Genomic DNA, 20,964 nt, shown 5'->3' on the forward strand with positions numbered 1-20,964 from the left:
CAAAGTCAGGCTGGATTCCACATGTGCAAATGTTCAGTTTGTGCCGTACTGGATACGCACTGAGCAGGGGCCAGGAGTCTGGCCATGAGGTTTTGACCAATGGCTAGGACAGAGATTTTCCTTGACCAACCCTCAAGACTTCTCATTCATACCATTCCATCACCAAAAGCTGGGAAATCATGTGCACATCATTTCCTTCTAGAAACTGTCAATAGCTCAGTTTAGTTTGGTGAGCAGAGGTGGGCCTAACCAGAAGCAGTGATGGTTCAAGGATTTACAAAATAAAAAGATTGTTATTCAAACAAAGTAGCCCGAGTTTTATAATCTTGAGTTATTTTGCCAAAATATCAGAGCATTTGGAGGCAAATGTCAAATTTAAAATTACATAATTTCACATTGACATCTGTTCTATATCTACATTTAACCAAAAATCAATGGCTGCTAACTGCATGTTGATTGTATTTTCAGAGTAAGTTCAGGATGAGGTCTGGAGATAAGCTGTGCAGGGCCCACAGAGAATCCCTAATAAATCTGCCCGTGGAGCTCATTGAGTACAAGTTCCCTTGGTAACAGGAAATGGCCTGCCAGTCAGGACTCATCATCTGAGCCCTTTATGAAGTAAACTGTCAATCCCAAACTGGAACTAGCTGATGTACACTACGAGCAGTGGCTCTATTTTGGTGTTCAACCATAAATGATGTTCCTTTCCAGTCGGGCTTCCTGAGTCAGTACTTTGATGATCAGAGTAAAGAAACGTTTCTCACAGCCTTACCTTTTACTGATCCTGGTAATATTATCAGTTCTGATTGCTGCTTTATAGGAAGGATGTGGAAGTATTGGAAATGGCACAGAGGAGATTGACCAGGATATTGCCTAGTGTGGAGAGAAGGTCTTAGGAGGAAAGGCTGAGGGATTTGAGGTTGTTTTCATTAGAGAGAAGGTTAAGAGGTGACTTAATAGAGATATACAAGATGATCAGAAGATTAGATAAGGTGGACAGTGAGAGCCTCTTTCCTTGGATGGTGATGCTAGCATGAGGAGATATAGCTTTAGATTGAGGGGTGATAGAAATAAGATAGAGGTCAGAGGTAGTTTCTTTATTCAATGAATAGTAAGGGCGTGGATCACCCTGCCTGCAATAATAGTAGACTCGTCAACTTTAAGGGCATTTAAATGGTTATTGGATAAACATATGGATGATAATGGATTTGTGTAGGTTAGATAGGCTTCAGATTGGTTTTACGGGTTAATGCAACATTGAGGGCTGAAGGGTCTGTACTGAGCTATAATGTTCTATGATGGTCAGCGCCTGATCCAACAGTCTACGGTTGGAGTCAGGAGTTCTAAATCAGCTTTCAGAGGGAGCAAATGTATCTACAGCAACCAATAAGGCCAAGGTCATTAGCCTGATCAAATGTAGTTGTACTTTTTGTAATTTTTTCACAGGATGTGGGCATTACTACCAGGGCTTTTATTACCCATCCCTAATTTCCCTTAAGATGGTGGTGAGCTACCATCTTGAATCAGTACAGACTGTGTGTTGAAGTACACCCCCAGTGCTAAGTGGGAATGATTTCTGGGATTTTGACTTTTCAGTGACACTGAAGTAACAGCGATATATTTCCACATCAAGATGGTGAGTGGCTTGAAGAAGAACTTGCAGTTGATGGTGTTCCCATGTATCAGCTGCCCTTGTCCTACTAGGTAGATGTGATAGTGGATTTGGAAGGACATATTGCTTGCTTACAGTAAACCTTATTTTCTGGGTTAAAAAGTCTATTATGTAGATGCTGTAAGAGTTGTATCCTCTAACATTAATCATACAATAGGTCAAAAAAAAGGAGGATTGGTGCCAGTGAACTACCTCAAACCTCCTTTAAACAGGTCCATGCTCTAAGAAAGGTGCCAAATATTGCAAGTTACCAACGGTGATCGTCGGAGAGAGTTTCACATTCTCCATACAATCATGGCTAGGGCCCTGTGGTTGAGTCTGAGGTTAAGCCTCTGTGCTCAAGAGGGAGGTGTCAGGGTGGGGGCGGGGGGAGCAGGGTGGGGGTTTGCCATGGCAGTGACTCAGACCAGGAACAGCCTGTGATTTCTGTCCCTGCCCTTTTTCCCATTTACATAATACACAACAACCTCTCCAGGTAGGAAACACTAATTGCCCAAAATTGTAGCATCATTTCAGTACAGTACTTTGGGAACAGAAACTTGGAAGATGCAACATTTGGTACATAAAACATAATTTTATCATTGTTAATAATGCGTCATTGCATTATAATCCAAAAAATTCCAAAATTATTTCTTCCAAGGGCTTTTGGATTAAGGCGATCATAGTTATTTCAAAACTTTGGCCATTAGTTATTTTTATAGGTGTAAAAGTGTCATTTTACTAACCAGAGGATGCTGCTGACTCTATCCTGTACAGTTTAATGGTGGTCTTCAACCAGTGTACCACAGCAGTGTGGTGTGAGAACTGTCCAAGTGTGCTATAAAATTTTGTACTAAAGTAAAGAAAATCGAATGTAATCAAACATTGTTTCATCTTCAACAATATTCTGTCCAACCAAAATTATAATTCAAACACCTCGAAGTTTGGACAGCAGTACATAAATATCCAATGATTTCTGACCGCGTTATTACTGTATTCTTGCTGTTTCTGAAATCATATCTCAGTGAGCTAGTGTTTCCAACACTAGAGAGTGGATGAAAACAACAGGAGGGAGAGTTTGTCAATGGAGCAAGATTTGTAGGTGAAAGCTGAAAATGTGTTGCTGGTCAAAGCACAGCAGGCCAGGCAGCATCTCAGGAATAGAGAATTCGACGTTTCGAGCATAAGCCCTTCATCAGGAATGAAGGGCTTATGCTCGAAACGTCGAATTCTCTATTCCTGAGATGCTGCCTGGCCTGCTGTGCTTTAACCAGCAACACATTTTCAGCTGTGATCTCCAGCATCTGCAGACCTCATTTTTTACTCCAAGATTTGTTGGTGGCCATTTCATCAATTCCTTCTGGGACCAACAGACTGCACACACTGGCAAACCCAGGTCTCCCACTAACCTGGTAAATTGCAATTTTCTCCACTTTGTGTTTTGCTCTGATCCATTGAGTTTCAATTAGGTATCGGTTCAATTACTTCATAAAAAATATTCTTTTAAACAGTGTTACAAAAATGAAATGTCTTCTGCAAAATTTAAACTGGGAACTGACTGCAACATGTGGAACAGATTAAAGTCTGTAAATAGTTAAAAAGAGTTGAATTGAGCAGACATTAACAATGTTTCGGTGCTCATGGTTGAAGATGGTGTATTTTTTCAGAGCTTATGATTCTTCTGTATCTTGTGTATGCACTATGTTGCAAACCTCTGCAGTAAGACAATAACTATTATAAATTTAAGTAATGGGCAATTAATTTGGCTGAAAAAGCAGGTGTACTGTGGAATTGTTTGTCTCACTGAAGTGTGCTGAGTTGTTGAAAGAGTTGGGAATAAATACCCTAACATATAGTGCAGCCATACAGTACGGCTGTGGGGGAATGGATCTGGTACCCTGGCTCTTGGAAACTAAACAATTCAAATTCTGGCTTTCATTCCCAAATATTCATCAACTCAATGACCCCATTCTAAATGGATTAAAGCCCTTGTTTTTAATCAATTAAATATTGCGTTAACATAATTAAATAGCACTAATCCATTATGACAAGTGCATATCCCATGCAGTCAGGTTATATATCTGGTAACATGCAGGGCTTGTTGGCTCACACTCAATCAATTCCTCAATCAACTCTTCAAAATAAGATGATTGTTGAGCAAGCACATTGAGGTGAGGAGAGAGTTTGACTCCTTTAGCCAGTCAAAGGAGTCCCTGGCTAAAGGAACTGAACCCATATGGTTAGCAACACTCTGCATTGAAACACAGCTGAGAGTGTGTTTATTGAAAGGCACAGCAGGTCTGGCAGCATCCAAGGAGCAGGAGCATCAACATTTCGGGCCTGACCCCTTCATCAGGAATGAGAATTGAAAAATAGCTGTCCAGCCAACTGATCTAACTGAACACACTTTTAAGGCTGCAGGAACATTTACACTGAATCAGGCTGTGTCCAGGACAGAATGCTAAGGTGAAAGTTTATTCTGACTGGTGTATTGAACCATCCTGTATCAGTCCTGGGAGTGTGTAATGGGGAGAGTGTAGTTCAAAGAATAAATAGCAAAATCAGCTTCATAAGTGGAGACAAGCAATCCAGAATTGAAAAAAACATGAAAAGCCTTGCCTCCCATTATCCTTAGAGTCATAGAGTTAAACGGCATGGAAACAGGTCTTTCAGCTCAAACAGTTCCATGTTGGCCGTGGTGCCCAGTCAGTTAATTCCAATTGTTTACATTTGGTACATATCCCTCTAAACCTTTCCCATCCATGTACTATCCAAATGTTTTTTAAAAATATTGCGATTGTGCCTACCTCAACCACTTCCTCTGGCAGCCCATTCCATATATCCACCACTCTCTGCGTGAAGAAGTTGCCTCTAAGGTCTTATTTAAATTTTTCCTCTCTCACTTTAAACCTATGCCTTCTAATTTTCAATTCCCCATACCTGAGAAAAAGATTATATGCATTCATCCTACCAATGCTCCTCATGATTTTATACACCTCAATAAGGTCACCCCTCCTTCTGCATTTCAAGGAGTAAAGTCCTATCCTGGCCAACCTCTCCCTATCATTCAGGCCTACTTGTCCTGACAACATCCTCATAAATTTTCTTTGCTCTTTTTCCAGTTTAACAATGTCTTTCCTATAACAGGGTGACCAAAACAGTACAAAATACTCCAAGTGCAGCCTCACCAATGACTTATACAACTGTAAGATAATGTCATACCTCCTATACTTAATGCCTTCTTCACCACCCTGATTATCTGTGATGCTGCTTTCAAAGACATGTGTACTTATACTCCTAGGTCCCTCTGTTCCACAATACTCCTCAGGACCTTGTTTTAGAAAAGGAAATATGTTGGCCTTACTGGCTAAATGTGACTTCAGACTCACAGCAACGTGGTTGCTCTTAACTGCTATTGAAAATGGCCGTGGAAGCCAGTCAGCCTTATCGAAGCACTGTTCAGTGGAGGCTGGGTTTGGGTAGAGAGTTGTTTTCAAGCAGATTGGTGCCAATGGCAATAAACTGGATAGAATTGAGACTTGCCTTCTAGCTGTACCCATAGCAGAGACTGTGATGTTATTACCCAGACTTCCCTTTGAACAGAGAACTGAACAAAATAAATAAATTCTTTCTTCTTTGAAGAAAATATTTTAATTTGACTTCCTTAAGTCCAAACTTATATTTCTCTATGTTAAACTTCATCTGATCTGATCTATTTATGTCTCTTTGTAACATCCTGTTCCTCCTTTTCCAGTTGGAGGTGGGAATCAGAAGCAGGTTTTGATTCTGGGTCATGAAGCTGCCCCAGCTGCAAATTCACCCTCTCGATGATCTTCATTGGGTTGGGGTTTTAACAGCTCGAGAAATGGATCTTCCACCCAATTAAGGCCCAGGAAGCTGGGATTCAGGTAGTACACAAAGGAATTAGGCCACATTCAATCCCAAATTGACAGCCGTTGCTGTGGTTGCCATCTCAGTGTCTTCATCTTCAAAGTGTGCATGACAGATAGAGAGCTGGGACCGTGGGAAATGGTCAGGAATGGTTGCTGATGAAAATATAATAGTTGCTCAGTTGTTGTTTTTGTCCAAACTTTCACTTTCTACATCAAAGAAGGTCCGTGCCACTGTCCTCATTGCAGCCAGGCTGTAGCTGTGGGCAGCCTCAGAGGGTTCTGACAGGAAATCTGTAGAAAGTCAGAAGACAAGGTCCCTAATGATCTCAACATCCCCAGTAAACAAAGTAGGTGATAATGTCTCAGGGTGTAAAAGTCTGAAAGGGTTAGTACTGAGCAGTGCTTTAAGCAACACCCACAATCATTATGTCATATGGACTTAGGACTTTGACCAAGTAAAAGTGATGAAGTGGATCTGCCTTGGTGTCTCTGTTATATTACTGTCGCTTGTGTAGTGTTGCAGGTGTGTTGGTTAGATCAGTGGCTGGACGGCTGGTTTGTGATTTTCAATTCCAGCATAACCTGAGGTTACCATGAAGGACTGGCCTTCTCAAACTCTCCCCTCAACACATGTGGTGATCCTTAGGTTAAACAACTACCTGTCATCTCTCTCATGAAAGAGCAGCCCTTTGGTCCATTAGAATTCTACCAACTTTGTATTTATCATACAATAATGTACGTACTGTTTCATCTACAAATAGTTTTCTTTTAACACATTAGATCAAGCAGACCCTGTAGATCCCTACCAGGATAGACAGAGAGTCACAGAGTCATAGAGTCGGAGATGTACAGCACGGAAACAGACCCTTCGATCCAACCCGGCCAGATGTTCCAACCCAATCGAATCCCACCTGCCAGCACCCGGCCCATTCCTATTCATATACCCATCCAATTGCCTCTTAAATGACACCTTGCAAAATGTCCATATTACAGAGGAGGAAGTGCTGGATGTCTTGAAATGCATAAAGGTGGATACATCCCCAGGACCTGATCAGGTGTACTCTATAACTCTGTGGGAAGCTAGGGAAGTGATTGCTGGGCCTCTTGCTGAGACATTTGTATCATTGATGGTCACAAGTGAGGTGCCAAAAGACTGGAGGTTGGCTAACATGGTGCCACTGTTTAAAAAGATTGGTAAGGGCAAGCCAGGGAACTATAGACCGGTGAGCCTGACATCAGTGGTGGGCAAGTTGTTGGAGGGAATCCTGAGGGACAGGATGTACATGTATTTGGAAAGGCAAGGACTGATTAGGGATAGTCAACATGACTTTGTGCGTGGGAAATCATGTCTCACAAACTTGATTGAGTGTTTTGTAGAAGTAACAAAGAGGATTGATGAGGGCAGAGAAGTAGATGTGATCTATATGGACTTCAGTAAGGCGTTCGACAAGGTTCCCCATGGGAGACTGGTTAGCAAGGTTAGATCTCATGGAATATAGGGAGAACTAGCCATTTAGATACAGAACTGGCTTAAAGGTAGAAGACAGAGGGTGGTGGTGGAGGGTTATTTTTCAGACTGGAGGCCTGTGACCAGTGGAGTGCCACAAGGATCAGTGCTGGGTCCTCTACTTTTTGTCATTTACATAAATGATTTGGATGTGAGCATAAGAGGTACAGTTAGTAACTTTGCAGATGACGCCAAAATTGGAGGTGTATTGGACAGTGAAGAGGGTTACCTCAGAGTACAACAGGATCTTGACCAGATGGGCCAATGGGCCAAGAAGTGGCAGATGGAGTTTAATTCAGATAAGAGTTCAGCAACACTCCCTAAAACCTTACCATTAAGTGTATAAGTCCTACTAAGGTTTAGTTTCCCAAAATGAAACACCTCATATTTATCTAAATTAAACTCCGTCTACCACTTCTCAGCCCATTGGCCCATCTGATCAAGATCCTATTGTAATCTGAAGTAACCATCTTTGCTGTTCACTACACCTCCAATTTTGGTATCATCTGCAAACTTATTAAGTATACCTCTTATGCTCACATCCAAATCATTTATCTAAATGACAAAAAGTAATTAACTCAGCATTGATCCTTGTGGCACTCTACTGGTCACAGGCCTCCAATCTGAAAAACAACCCTCCACCACCACCCTCTGTCTTCTACCTTTGAGCCAGTCCATGGAGCTTTGGTAAATAGCATCCCTGCCTCTCGGCCAGATCTTCTGAGTCCCATTCCAGGATTTACTGGCCACAGTAAAATTGTTCATGTGGGTAACAGTCTGCTCATCCTAGAAATATTTCCCAACTATTCCCCAAATGGAAAAAAAAAGAGATCAGCGAACAATTAACAGAACCATTTCACAAGGATCAGATTAGATTACTTACAGTGTGGAAACAGGCCCTTCGGCCCAACAAGTCCACACCGACCCGCAACCCACCCATACCCCTACATTTACCCCTTACCTAACACTACAGGCAATTTAGCATGGCCAATTCACCTGACCCGCACATCTTTGGACTGTGGGAGGAAACCGGAGCACCCGGAGGAAACCCACGCAGACACGTGGAGAACGTGCAAACTCCACACAGTCTGTTGCCTGAGTTGGGAATTGAACCCGGGTCTCAGGTGCTGTGAGGCAGCAGTGCTAACCACTGTACCGCCCACAAGGATACCTTCAATTTCAGAACAGTACTTTAACAGCATTTAATTGGTGTAAAAAGCTGTGAAAAATAAAACGTGCTACAGAAATGCAATTTATTATTTTTAATATTGCTATTAGCATCTGTAGGATCTGGTTTTCAAATGAAATGGTTTGTGTAGTATTGGGAATATTCCAGCAGATGGCGATGTTTTGCCCAAATTCGGAGGAATGTAGGGAGTGAAGATCATAGAACATATGCATAGAATATAGAAAGGTACAGCAGAGAACAGGCCCTTTGGCCCATGATGTTGTGCCGAGGTTTAATCCTAATGTAAAATATAATAACCTAACCTATGCACCCCTCAACTCACTGCTATCCATGAGCATGTCCAGCAGTTGCTTAAATGCCCCAAATGACTCTGCTCCCACCACCACAGTTGGCAACACATTCCATGCATTCACAACTCTCTGCGTAAAGAACCTGCCTCTGACGTCTCCTTTATACCTTCTTCCTAATATCTTCAAACCATGACTCCTCGCGCCAGGCAGTCCTGCCCTGGTGAAAAGTCTCTGGCTATTGACTCTATCTATTCCACTCATTATCCTGTTTACCTCGATCAGGTCTCCTCTCTTCCTCCTTCTCTCCAGAGAGAAAAGTCCAAGCTTATTCAACATTTCTTCATAAGGCAAGCCCTCCTGTCTAGTCAGCATCCTGCTAAACCTTCTTTACACCCTCTCCAAAGCCTCTGTATCTTTCCTATAGTAGGGCAATCAGCACTGGACACAGTATTCGAAGTGAGTGAAAACAATGACTGCAGATGCTGGAAACCAGATTCTGGATCAGTGGTGCTGGAAGAGCACAGCAGTTCAAGCAGCATCCGAGGAGCAGCAAAATCGACATTTCGGGCAAAAGCCCTTCAGTAGGAATAAAGGCGGAGAGCTTGAAGCATGGAGAGATAAGCTAGAGGAGGGTGGGGTGGGGAGAAAGTAGCATAGAGTACAATAGGTGAAGCAAATGTGGCTGTGGTAGCGAGTTTGTTTCAGGACATGGTTGAAGAGCTTCAGGGCAGAGGAAATGACTTGGGAGTTGCAGTGGGAGAGGGACTCCCTGAGATTCTTGTAGAGAGAGGAGGAAAACTTCTTCAAGGCAGGCATCCTTGCAAGAGGATTCGCAGTAGGGTTAAAATCAACTAGGTAAAAACAATGACTGCAAATGCTGGAAACCAGATTTTGGAGTATTCTAAGTGTAGTCTCAACAGGGACTTGTAGAGCTGCAGCAAAACCTCGCAGCTTGATCCCCTTGTTAATGAAAGCCAAAGATCATATACTTTCTTAACAACCCTGTCCACTTGGGTGGCAACTTTGAGGGATCTATGTACTTGCACACCCAGATCTCTCTGTTCCTCCACACTGCCAAAAATCCTGTCTTTAATCCTATATTCAGCATTCGAGCTCAACCTTCCAAAATGCATCACTTCGCATTTATCCAGGCTGAACTCCATCTGCTATTTCTCAGCCTAGCTCTGCATCCTGTCAATGTCACGCTGCAGCCTGCAGAAGCCCTCGATACAATTGACCACATCTCCAACATTTGTGTCATCTGCAATTTACTAACCCAGCCCTCAACCTCCTCATCCAAGTCATTTATAAAAACTACAAACAGCAGAGGTCCAAGAACAGAGCCCTGCGGGACCCCACTTAGCACTGAACTCCAGGCAGGATACTTTCCATCTACAGCCACTCTCTGCTTTCTGTCAGCCAGCCAATTCTGAATCCAGATCGCCAAATCTCCCTGTATCCCATACTTCCTGACTTTATGAATGAGCCTACCATGGAGAGCCTTATCAAATGCCTTGCTGAAGTCCATATACACCACATCCACTGCTTGACCATCATCAACCTGTCTTGACACCACCTCAAAGAGCTCAATAAGATTTGTGAGGCATGACCTGCCCCTCACAAAGCCATGCTGACTGCCTTTAATGATACTATGCTTTTCCAAGTAGTCATAAATCCTACCCCTCAGAATTCTTTCCAAAACCTTGCTGACCACATAGTATGACTGACTGATCTGTAATTGCCAGGGATTTACCTATTACCCTTCTTGAAAAGAGGAATAACATTTGCCTCCTTCCAATCCTCCGGTACGACTCCTGTGGAGAGTGAGGAGGCAAATATCCTTGCCAGTGGCTTAGCAGCCTCCTTTCTCACTTCCCGGAGCAGCCTAGGATAAATCTGATCTGGCCCTGGGGACTGATCAATCTTAATGTTTTCCAAAATGTCCAGCACATCAACTTCATCAATCTTGATCTGGTCAAGACTGTATCCCAGCTCCTCAAAGTTTTCATTCACAACAAAGTCCCTTTCCTTGGTGAAAACCGAAGCAAAAAACTCATTGAGGGCTTCCCCATCTGCACGGAAAGGGGAAGGTCAATTTCCTGAAAACAAGTGATAGGTGTGGAACTCTCATGCAAACCTTCCTGCACGATCCACAAGCTCTTTGCTTTAAGATAGAAATATTGAAGGATAATAAGAATGCGGTTAGGCTGACTGTGATATTAAAGAGAGATGGAAAGTGCTGGAGAAATTCGCCACCGTTGAAACAGAATTAATGTTTCAAATCCATAATTATTCTTCAAGAAGTTGTTTCTCTCCCCAGATGATGCCAGAGCTTTGAGTTTCTTCAGCACTTTCTATTTTTATTATAGGTCTCTATCACCCACTGTATTTTGTTTTTATTTGGTATATTAAAGGGTAGGGAGAATGAGCAGAGGAGTGGGATTAAACTTGATGGGTTACTAAAGGTTGTGGGGAGTAGAATTGGTTGGCCTGGTATGAACTAGAAGGACTGAATGGCCTCTTTCTTTGTATTAATGACAGCCTCCATGGAGAAGGTGGCCATTTGAAATTTGTTAAGCTGAATGGCCTGTTTTGGTGCTGGAGAAATTAGTTTTACTGTGGTTACAGACAGGAATATGAGGCAGAGATGTTGCTGGTGATCTCTCATGAATACTTTGGAAAAATCCTCAAGTGACAGCAATTATGACCATCACTGAGTTCCAGTAAAATCCTGAAGAAATTTCACGCTCTCTGCAAAATGTCAATCAGAAACATTCTATCATTTCACCTGCAACCATTTTAATTTAATCTTGTTCAGTAAATTATGATTGCGCCTTGTAAATCCATCCCTGTTGTGGACTGGGCACTATCGGGGCTGCCCTGGTTAACTCTCAGCATATAGCTCATCATTAACATTACATTCCAACAAATGTTGGCCATCTGCTTAATTCATTCACTCTTTTCCTGATGATATAAATTATTTCCATCTGACTCCTGTGTGTGTACGAAATCTCCACTCTGCAAAGTAGATTTATTTCCAATCACCATTTGTTAAATCTCCTTCCTTACAGCCGTTGTGGTCGGAAGCTGATTTAAGCCTGATTATAGTTGGGGCAGAGTGGGACTGATGTATTGCCCCGTGCTCCATTGATCTACTTTCTGCACAACTGTCTCTGTCAGGCTGCTGCGATCTCTTTTTTTGATTTTCCTCCCGTGTAATGTGTGTCGGCACCCATTGGTTGAGTACAAGTGAAAACTGAGCCCACCTTGAAGATGCAGGTCCAATGGGAGCAAGTAGAGCCGGCTGTTAAAGAGGAAGGATGCTGACAAATTCCTTGAAACAAACGAGTGGCTCCTTGAAACGCACCTCCATTAAACGTACAATATCTGGGTCACAGAAGGTGAGTAACACGGTGGTCACAGTCCAAGCTGTTGATTCATCTTCATCATCCTGTGTATAAACAGTGCTTAACTATCAATCAAGTGTAGAACCGAGCTTAAGGAGACCATTACAGGAGAGGGATCCAGATCCATTCTAGGTCCAATCTTTTATAATTTGAAACAGATTTAAAGACTTAAATTTTCCTCCAGTTTGTGTCTGATTAAGTGACACGTTTTGTTATGATAACTGCATCATACATGCCCTTTTACTTTTATTACATGTGTAAGTGTGACATTGACTTAAAATTAAACCGAGCATGTTTATTTCCCAATCTCCTCACTCTTACTGGGTCTGATTTCCAAGTTATCTGATATTCTCTTGTGCTTTGTACAGTTATACCAAGGAAGTGATCGGTAACAGGCTATTTGACAGTTGAGGATATCACTGACTATCTAATTCTATCCACATCCAATTCTCCACATTTCCAGCAAAACTGACTGACAAAGTTCAAAGTGTGAACATCCAGGTGATTATTGGGAGGGGGAAAGACAGAGACACTGAAGGCATTCCAGTGACCTTATGCCAAATAAGCAGAGGCTAGTGTACGCAGGCCCTTTTGGGGGATTATTGTGTAGATATTGGATGGGGAGGTGTGTATATGTATATATGGCATGGGGGGAGGGGGGAATGGGGTGTTGGTGGTCAGGGGACCTCATAGGGGTGATTGTACAATGGGAATGTTACTGGATAATTAATTCAAAGGCCTGGACTAATATACTGGATAAATTAATTCAAATCTCATCACAGAACCTGTGGAATTTTATTTCATTAAAAATCTGGAATAAATAAAACTTGTTAAATAGCATGGATTGTCATAAAAACCCACCGATTCATGGGCATCCTTTAAGGAAGGAAACCTGTCATCCTTAACTAGTGTGGCCTAAATATGACTCCAGAACAATATGGTGAACTTCTACCTGCCCTCTGAAATGGCCTGAATAAACCACTCAGATAACAGGGAAATTAGGAACAGGACACAAATACTGACCTTGACAGCGACTCTTGCATCTTAAGAATGGATTTAAGAAAATGTTTGTTTCGGGTGGCAGTGAGGAACTGAGATTATGATGATTGAGGAATGCGCTGTTGGACTGGGGGATGGCATGTAAGAGATTGATGCATGTTCTATATACCCCAAGATCACAACTTCCAACCTTCATGCAGTACATTTTCAATTCCCTGCCTCTGTGTTGTGTTTTCACGATTACATGAACAATACGGAGAACTCCTGTCATTGTAACTTACAGCAAACTAAAAGAATGAAAAACTCTTCACAAACAAGATATGAGCGATAATGAGATCAAAACAAGAAAAACACTAAACTGAAAAGAAGAACATTGACAAATTGTCTTCCTTTACAACTGAAACCATGTGCTGGGCATAGTCAGTTTTCTGATTTTGGTGTGGATTTATGACAGTATGTCCTATGATGGCAATTCTTTGTGAGTAATTCTGAACACAAATTTATATGTTTGAACACATTCCACTTTAATGTGTTGTCAGTACAGGGATTAAAGACATTAGTCATTGTCCAAGCAATTTAATCATTTCTCATTTAAAACTATTTGGATTCTGGAATTGCTTTCTGATATCGATCAGGGAATATTTAACTCTAAGCATGATAAGTCCTAGAATGACAGGAATCTGAAATGTGGAAATACTTAATGATCAACACTGACCACAGCATTTTGGGAGGTTCTCATTCTTCACCTTGGGATACTGCTCACCCATGAGCTGACTTGCTGATCTTGATGCAGGGCTTTACGAAGTATTGAGCAGAGGCCACTGTAGAACTGCCACAGGGAGACAGGACAGGACGTCTCAGTCATTTTGGTCATTGGTCAGAACAGACTAGAAATAAATTGGGAACAGTCACTGATGTGGCATCTTATGGTCAATATGTGACCTGCGGACTAGGCAAGTTATAAGCAGTGTGGAGCATTCATCGAGACTTGTTTTCCAGAATTATAACGGACACATTTATTGGAAGCAAATGTTAGAGGTTAATTCATCAAATGAACAAATGAGGTGTTTATTTAAAAAAAAGATGCCTGCTCTCAAATTCATTCATGTAGCATTATACAATGACATGACAGTAAGTGGCCATTTACCCATGGAGCTTTGCTGACTTATTGAAGGAGTTATCCATTTGGTTATTTTCTCTTCATCTCTTCCCATTATTGTGCACATTTTTAACTTTTAAAGGATTTATTCAATTCATTGGTGAAAGACGCAATTAATCTGCTTCTACAAGCATTTTTAATGAATTTCTGAATGAGCAAATTATTCAAACAGATTTTATCCTTTTGTCTTCAACATCTTAAATCAATGTCCTGTATCCCAGTGAGAGTCAACATCTCCAGGAACTTGCAATTATGATGCGATTAGACAAGATTTGGGATGCATAGGATGGTGAAAGAAACTGCAGGGATTGGGCACAATTAAAATGTGGAGCTTATTCAAGGAACAACTACTGCGTGTCCTTGATTAGTGTGTACATCAGGCAGGGAGGAAGTGCTCGAGTGAGGGAACCGTGGTTTGCTGAAGAAGTTGAACCTCTTATCAAGAGGAAGATGGGAGCTTATGTAAAGATGAGACGTGAAGGCTCAGGTAGGGTGCTTGAGAGTTACAAGTTAGCTAGGAATGACCCAAAGAGAGAGCTAAGAAGAGCCAGGAGGGTGACATGAGAAATCATTGGCAGGTAAGATCAAGGTAAACCCTAAAGCTTTCTATTGGTATGTCAAGAATAAAAGAATGACTAGAGTAAGATTAGGGCCAATCAAGGACAGAAGTGGGAAGTTGTGCATGGAGTCTGAGGAGATAGGAGAAGTGCTAAATGAAAATATTTGGTCAGTATTCACACTGGAAAAAGACAATGTTGTCGAGGAGTATATTGAGATAAAGGCTACTAGACTAGACGGGATTGAGGTTCACAAGGAGGAGGTGTTAGCAATTCTGGAAAGTGTGAAAATAGCTAAGTCCCCTGGGCCAGAAGGGATTTTTATTTTAGATTCCCTACAGTGTGGAAACAGGCTCTTCAGCCCAACCAGTCCACACCGACTCTCCGAAGAGTAACCCACCCAAACCCAACTCCCTCTGACTAATGCACCTAACACGATGGGCAATTTAGCATGGCCAATTCACCTGACCTACACATTTTTAGACTGTGGGGGGAAACTGGAGCATCTGGAGTATTGCAGAGCCTTTGGCTTTGATCTTTATGTTATCATTGTGTACAGGAATAGTGCCAGAAGATTGGAGGATAGCAAATGTTGTCCCCTTGGTCAACAATAGGAGTAGAGACAACCCTGGTAATTATAGACCAGTGAGTCTTACTTCAGTTGTGGGTAAAGTATTGCAAAAGGTTGCAAGAGAGAGGAGTTATAACCAGCTAGAGAGAAATAAATTAATTAGGGGTAGTCAACACGGTTTTGTGAAGGGTCGGTCGTGCCTCCCAAACCTTATTGAGTTCTTTGAGAAGGTGACCAAACAGGTGTTTGAGAATAAAGTGATTGATGTGCTGCATATGGATTTCAATAAAGCATTTGATAGGGTTCCCCACGGTAGGCTGTTGCAGAAAATACAGAGGCATGGGATTGAGGGTAATTTAGCGGTTGGATCAGAAATTGGCTAGCGAAAGAAGACAGAGGATAGTGGTTGATGGGAAATGTTCATCCTGGAGTTCAGTTACTAGTGGTGTACTACAAGGATCTGTTTTGGGGCCACTGCTGTTTGCCATTTTCATAAATGACCTGGCTAGGGCTTAGAAAGATGGGCTAATAAATTTGCGGATGACACTAAGGCCAATATGCATTAGACAGATTAACTGTGATTATTTTTCTGTGACATCTCTTTACAAGCCTGTCAGTAATTCCTCATCTAGAGAGAATGTAGAACTATAGCTTTCACCTGGGTCTTTGGAACATTTGCACAGTTGTTCCAATTATGGTGAATCAGTTGAACATGAACCTGGGCTCCTTGAGTTGAAAAGTGAGTTTGAATTTTGAGGACTTTCTCCTGTGGCTGGCCAATCATTGCAGCAGCTAAGGATCAGGAGTGTGGATGTGGGGTGAAAGGATCCTTTTGCACGGTGGTGATGGGTTCTTATCAACAAATGCCTCATCTCACATGTGAAGTAAAATCCTCAGGCCAAGAGGATGTCATGAAGCCACAGGAGGATTTACCTGGCAGCTCAATTCATGAGCCAAACAAAACAGCTTCTTCAATTCCTGGTCACATGAGCAGCTGCTTAAATGGCTACACTTGACTCACAGAGTTCAAAAGTCATCTCCACTGGCGTGGAGAATTGCAAGAAAACAACAAGAACCTGATCATGGGACCGGATCACTAAACTGAACAAGACACTGAAGTTCCAAAGTATTCTAACTTCATTGTAACTACATTGTTAGTGAACTGAAGAAATTCCCAGGAACTAAAGGTGAGAAAGTTGAGAAATGGAAGACTTGGTCTCCTTTATAACAGAGGTCGTTCCCCAGTCTGAAGTGTAACTTCACCAACATTTCATTATCAAGGTAGAATTATGATGCATATTTAAATTCTACTTTCTGATTTTGTGTTTCTGTTCTTGGAACATTGCTTTACTTAGACCTAACAGTGTGTAATTCTTGTTTAAACGAGTTGGACACATGACTGGCAGCTAACTTTGTGGTAGGGCCAGATTCCTTTTGAGTTGAAAAACTGATGATTAAGTTTAGACGCTAGAGTGCCAGGTTTCCAGGAACTGCTGGCCAGAGGCAGGGACTGTCTGTAATGATAGGTGCCAGAGCCTCCAGGGAAGACTGAGGCTGTTATGACATCCAGGTGTGTGAGTTTACAGATTTCCTTGAAGTTTTGGACAGTGAAAAATCTCCTGAAACTACACAGAAACCTTGGACTTCACCTACACCCAAGTGATTTCCATCAATTCCTCCTTGGTGTTAGGAAATTCCCCTTGGGAGTGGTGGGTTTGGAATAGCAGAGCCACACAACAAAACTCTGGTTTCAATATTAATAAAAATGCCTTTTGAGTTTAATTTCAATCCGTGATTTATGGTTAAACTTGTCATAAGTTTGTGTCAGTGTGTCTCTCAAATATTAAGCTAAAGGACTTAATTTTGCAGGAAATGGAAAGATGCAGCATTAGGGAGACAAAATTCTCCCAAATCTCACTCTCCATCTGATTCAACTTGACAAAACTTTATTGCCTGTTTCCAAGTCAGCACAAAGTCCCATTTACATACCATCCCTGTGTTTACTGACCTATATGGACTCTTTGAGATCAAATCCCTCAATGATCTTGCCCCCTCTTTACCTCTCCTCCAGCCCCACAACAATCCAAGACGACTCATTTATAATTTTCCGCTTGCCACCAATGCTAGCTGTGCTGTGAGCTTCCTAGTCCTTCTGCTTTGAAATTCCCTCCCTAAATCTCCCTATTGCTCTTCTGCCTCCTTCAGGAGGATCTTTAAAAGCCATTTCTTTGACCAAGCTTTCAGTCACCTCTAATAATTGTTGCAATGGTGCAGTGTCAGCTTTTATCTAGCATGCCATTGTTAAACACCTTGAGATATTTAATTATGTCACTAATGTTGTATGAATGAAAGGTATCAGAGTATAAGAGTCTACATTTTCTCAAATGAGATTCCATTTTTTTGTTAACAACAGAACAATAGGCAATGGGCTGAAGGGGTGAGAGTGTATGCTCCTTCACTGACATCTGGTTGTGAAAACTGCAATACAACATAAACTTGTTTTTTATCTCTAGATTATATCCTTTGCAATTTGAATTTAAAAATTCTTATTTCTAACTCCAGGGTCACAAAGCTTGGATTGAGAAACATTTCCAGAAACGTGATTGTATTTGTGTTATTCCGAACCCCAAAGATCCACAAAGGTAAGAGTACAGTTCTGAAGAGCTGGGCATTCAATGTTATGAGGTTTCAACGTTAAATGCAAGTTGTGTTGGTCACTTAGTGTCTCCTTTGGATGTGATAATTCAGCTCCCTCTTTTTCCAAGGTGCGGCTGTGGTCAGCTGATTGGCCAACATGTCACTATTGCTCCAACTGCTCCATCCAGTGACACAGGAGAGGAGGAGAAGCAGGTGGTTCAGCCTGAGAAATGGACACCCCAGAAGCACACTCAGGCTAGTCCCACTGATGCTTACGGAGCCATGGAATTTCAAGGTGGTGGGCACACCAGCAAAGCCATGGTAAGGACCAACACCAAATTGTACATTATGAATTTCATGTGATATTGACCCAAATCAACACTAAAATCTTTCTTTGCATTCCATCTTGGAGACACTGGATCTGGCTATACCTTCCCAAAGTGTTTGATCTAAGCATTAGACTTGGTACAATGTAAATAAATATTCAAGAAGATAATTAAATACATGAATCTGATCCTAATGATTATGGCTCTGTTGTTCACTGTCTGGGAATAAGATCATAAGACATAGGAGTGAAGTAAGGCTATTTGGCCCATCGAGTCCACTCGCCATTCAATCATGGCTGACGGGCATTTCAACTCCACTTACCCGTATTCTCCCCGTAGCCCTTAATTCCTTGTGACATCAAGAATTTATCAATCTCTGCCTTGAAGACATTTAGCGTCCCGGCCTCCACTGCACTCTGCGGCAATGAATTCCACAGGCCCACCACTCTCTGGTTGAAGAAATGTCTCCGCATTTCTGTTCTGAATTTACCCCTCTAATTCTAAGGGTGTGTCCACGGGTCCTAGTCTCCTCGCCTAACGGAAGCAATTTCCTAGCAACCACCCTTTCCAAGCCATGTATTATCTTGTAAGTTTCTATTAGATCTCCCCTCAATCTTCCAAACTCCAATGAATACAATCGCAGGATCCTCAGCCGTTCCTCGTATGTTAGACTTACTATTGCAGGGATCATCCGTGTGAATCTCCGCTGGACACGTTCCAGTGCCAGTATGTCCTTCCTGAGGTGTGGGGACCAAAACTGGACACAGTACTCCAAATGGGGCCTAACCAGAGCTTTATAAAGTCTCAGTAGCACAACGGTGCTTTTGTATTCCAACCCTCTTGAGATAAGTGACAACATTGCATTCGCTTTCTTAATCACGGACTCAACCTGCATGTTTACCTTTAGAGAATCCTCATCTAGCACTCCAAGATCCCTTTATGAATTTTCTCACTGTTTAGAAAGTAGTCCATGCTTGTATTCTTTTTTCCAAAGTGCAAGACCTCGCATTTGCTCACATTGAATTCCATCAGTCATTTCCTGGACCACTCTCCCAAACTGTCTAGATCTTTCTGCAGCCTCCCCACTTCCTCAGTACGACCTGCCTGTCCACCTAACTTCATATCATCAGCAAACTTCGCTAGAATGCCCCAGATCATTAATACATAAAGTGAACAGCTGTGGCCCCAACACTGAACCCTGCGGGACACCGCTTTTCACTGGCTGCCATTCCGAAAAAGAACCTGTTATCCCAACTCTCTGCCTTCTGTCAGACAGCCAATCCTCAATCCATCCCAGTAGCTCACCTCGAACACCATGGGCCCTCACCTTATTCAGCAGCCTCCCATATGGCACCTTATCAAAGGCCTTTTGGAAGTCTAGATAGACCACATCCACTGGGTTTCCCTGGTCTAACCTACTTGTCATCTCTTCAAAGAATTCCAACAGATTTGTCAGGCATGGCCCTCCTTACTAAATCCATGTTGACTTCTTCTAATCCTACCCTTCTCTTTCAAGAAATTAGAAACCTCACCCTCAATGATGGATTCTAGAATTTTACCTACAACCGAGGTTAGGCTAATTGGCCTATAATTTTCCAAATTATTCCAAGGAATGAGGAACAGAGGGCTTGGAGTTAGATTGGAATGATGACTGCTGTGTGTTATGTCACGTCTCACAGCAAAAATGTATTATTGTAAAAGAGATAGAGGACTTCTCACTTTTTCAGCCCAAACGTTATGCAATAAGAAGGTAAAATTGTCTATTCAAATTAGAGATCTGTACTCCAGTAAATTTATAGTGGCTGGTCATCCAAATGATTTATGATCCAGAGCTGTTTAGTATTCTGAGAGGATTATTTTATAAGCAATTCACAGAATAGAATTCATAGAATCCCTACACTGTCGAAGCAAGCCGTTCAGCCCATCGAGTCTACACCAACCCTCTGAAGAGCATCCCACCTAGACCCACCCCTTCACCTGCAAATCTGCATTTCCCATGGCCAATTCACCAAACCTGCATTTTTTTTACTGGAGAAAACTAGAGCACCCGGAGGAAACCCACACAGACACGGGGAGAATGTGCAAACTCCACACAGATGGTCACCTAAGGCTGAAATCAAACCCAGGTCCCCTGCGCTATGAGGCAGCAGCGCTAACCATTGAGCCACCAAGCAGTTCCAACCGTGATGCTTGCTGCCATGTTGCCATCGTGATATTTCTTTAAAACATTCATTCATTGATGTGGGTATTGCTGGCTAGGCCAGTGTTTATTGCTCATCCCTAATTGTCCAGAGAGCAGCTAAGTTTAGCAACATCTTTGTCAGTCTGGAGTCACATGTAGGCCAGACCAGGTAACGAATGCAACTTCCTTCCCTGAAGGGCAATCGTGAACCACAATTGGGTTTTTCCACCAATCAACAATGGATTCATGGTCATCCATTAAATTCCTAATTCCAGATTTTATTAGATTCAAGTTTCATCATCTTCTATAGTTGGATTTGAATGTGAGACTCTGGATTAATATTTGAATAATCATGCCACTAGCCTTCTTGACATGACATGGAATGATAGCTGATGATCTTCAACTATCATGATGTGTATCCTGATGTTAGCTCCTATTATACATGCATGAGACATGGGTCACACGATACTGCAGCACTCAATGACGTTTTATCACAGCACTTATATTTACATATGCACTGTACAATCACAGGCACGTGCATGTCTCAGTTCAATCCAAGTAACTTGGATGTAGTGTAATACACTTCCTTCAGCCCA

The 20,964-nt window shown here is 42.0% G+C and overlaps 1 protein-coding gene across 1 annotated transcript in view; it reads left to right on the forward strand.

Annotated features, from left to right (window-relative positions):
• The first annotated feature begins 11,850 nt into the window (after positions 1-11,850).
• The window catches only part of LOC132834727 (transient receptor potential cation channel subfamily M member 1-like), a 78,466-nt gene continuing 69,352 nt past the window's right edge, over positions 11,851-20,964 (forward strand). Inside the window, exons 1-3 of the mRNA XM_060853691.1 lie at positions 11,851-11,931; positions 17,786-17,865; positions 17,989-18,181. Coding sequence (XP_060709674.1) covers positions 11,851-11,931; positions 17,786-17,865; positions 17,989-18,181 — 354 coding nt within the window. The remainder of the gene's footprint in view (positions 11,932-17,785; positions 17,866-17,988; positions 18,182-20,964) is intronic.

This window comes from Hemiscyllium ocellatum, chromosome 42, assembly GCF_020745735.1.
Source record: "Hemiscyllium ocellatum isolate sHemOce1 chromosome 42, sHemOce1.pat.X.cur, whole genome shotgun sequence".
NCBI classification, from domain to species: domain Eukaryota; kingdom Metazoa; phylum Chordata; class Chondrichthyes; order Orectolobiformes; family Hemiscylliidae; genus Hemiscyllium; species Hemiscyllium ocellatum.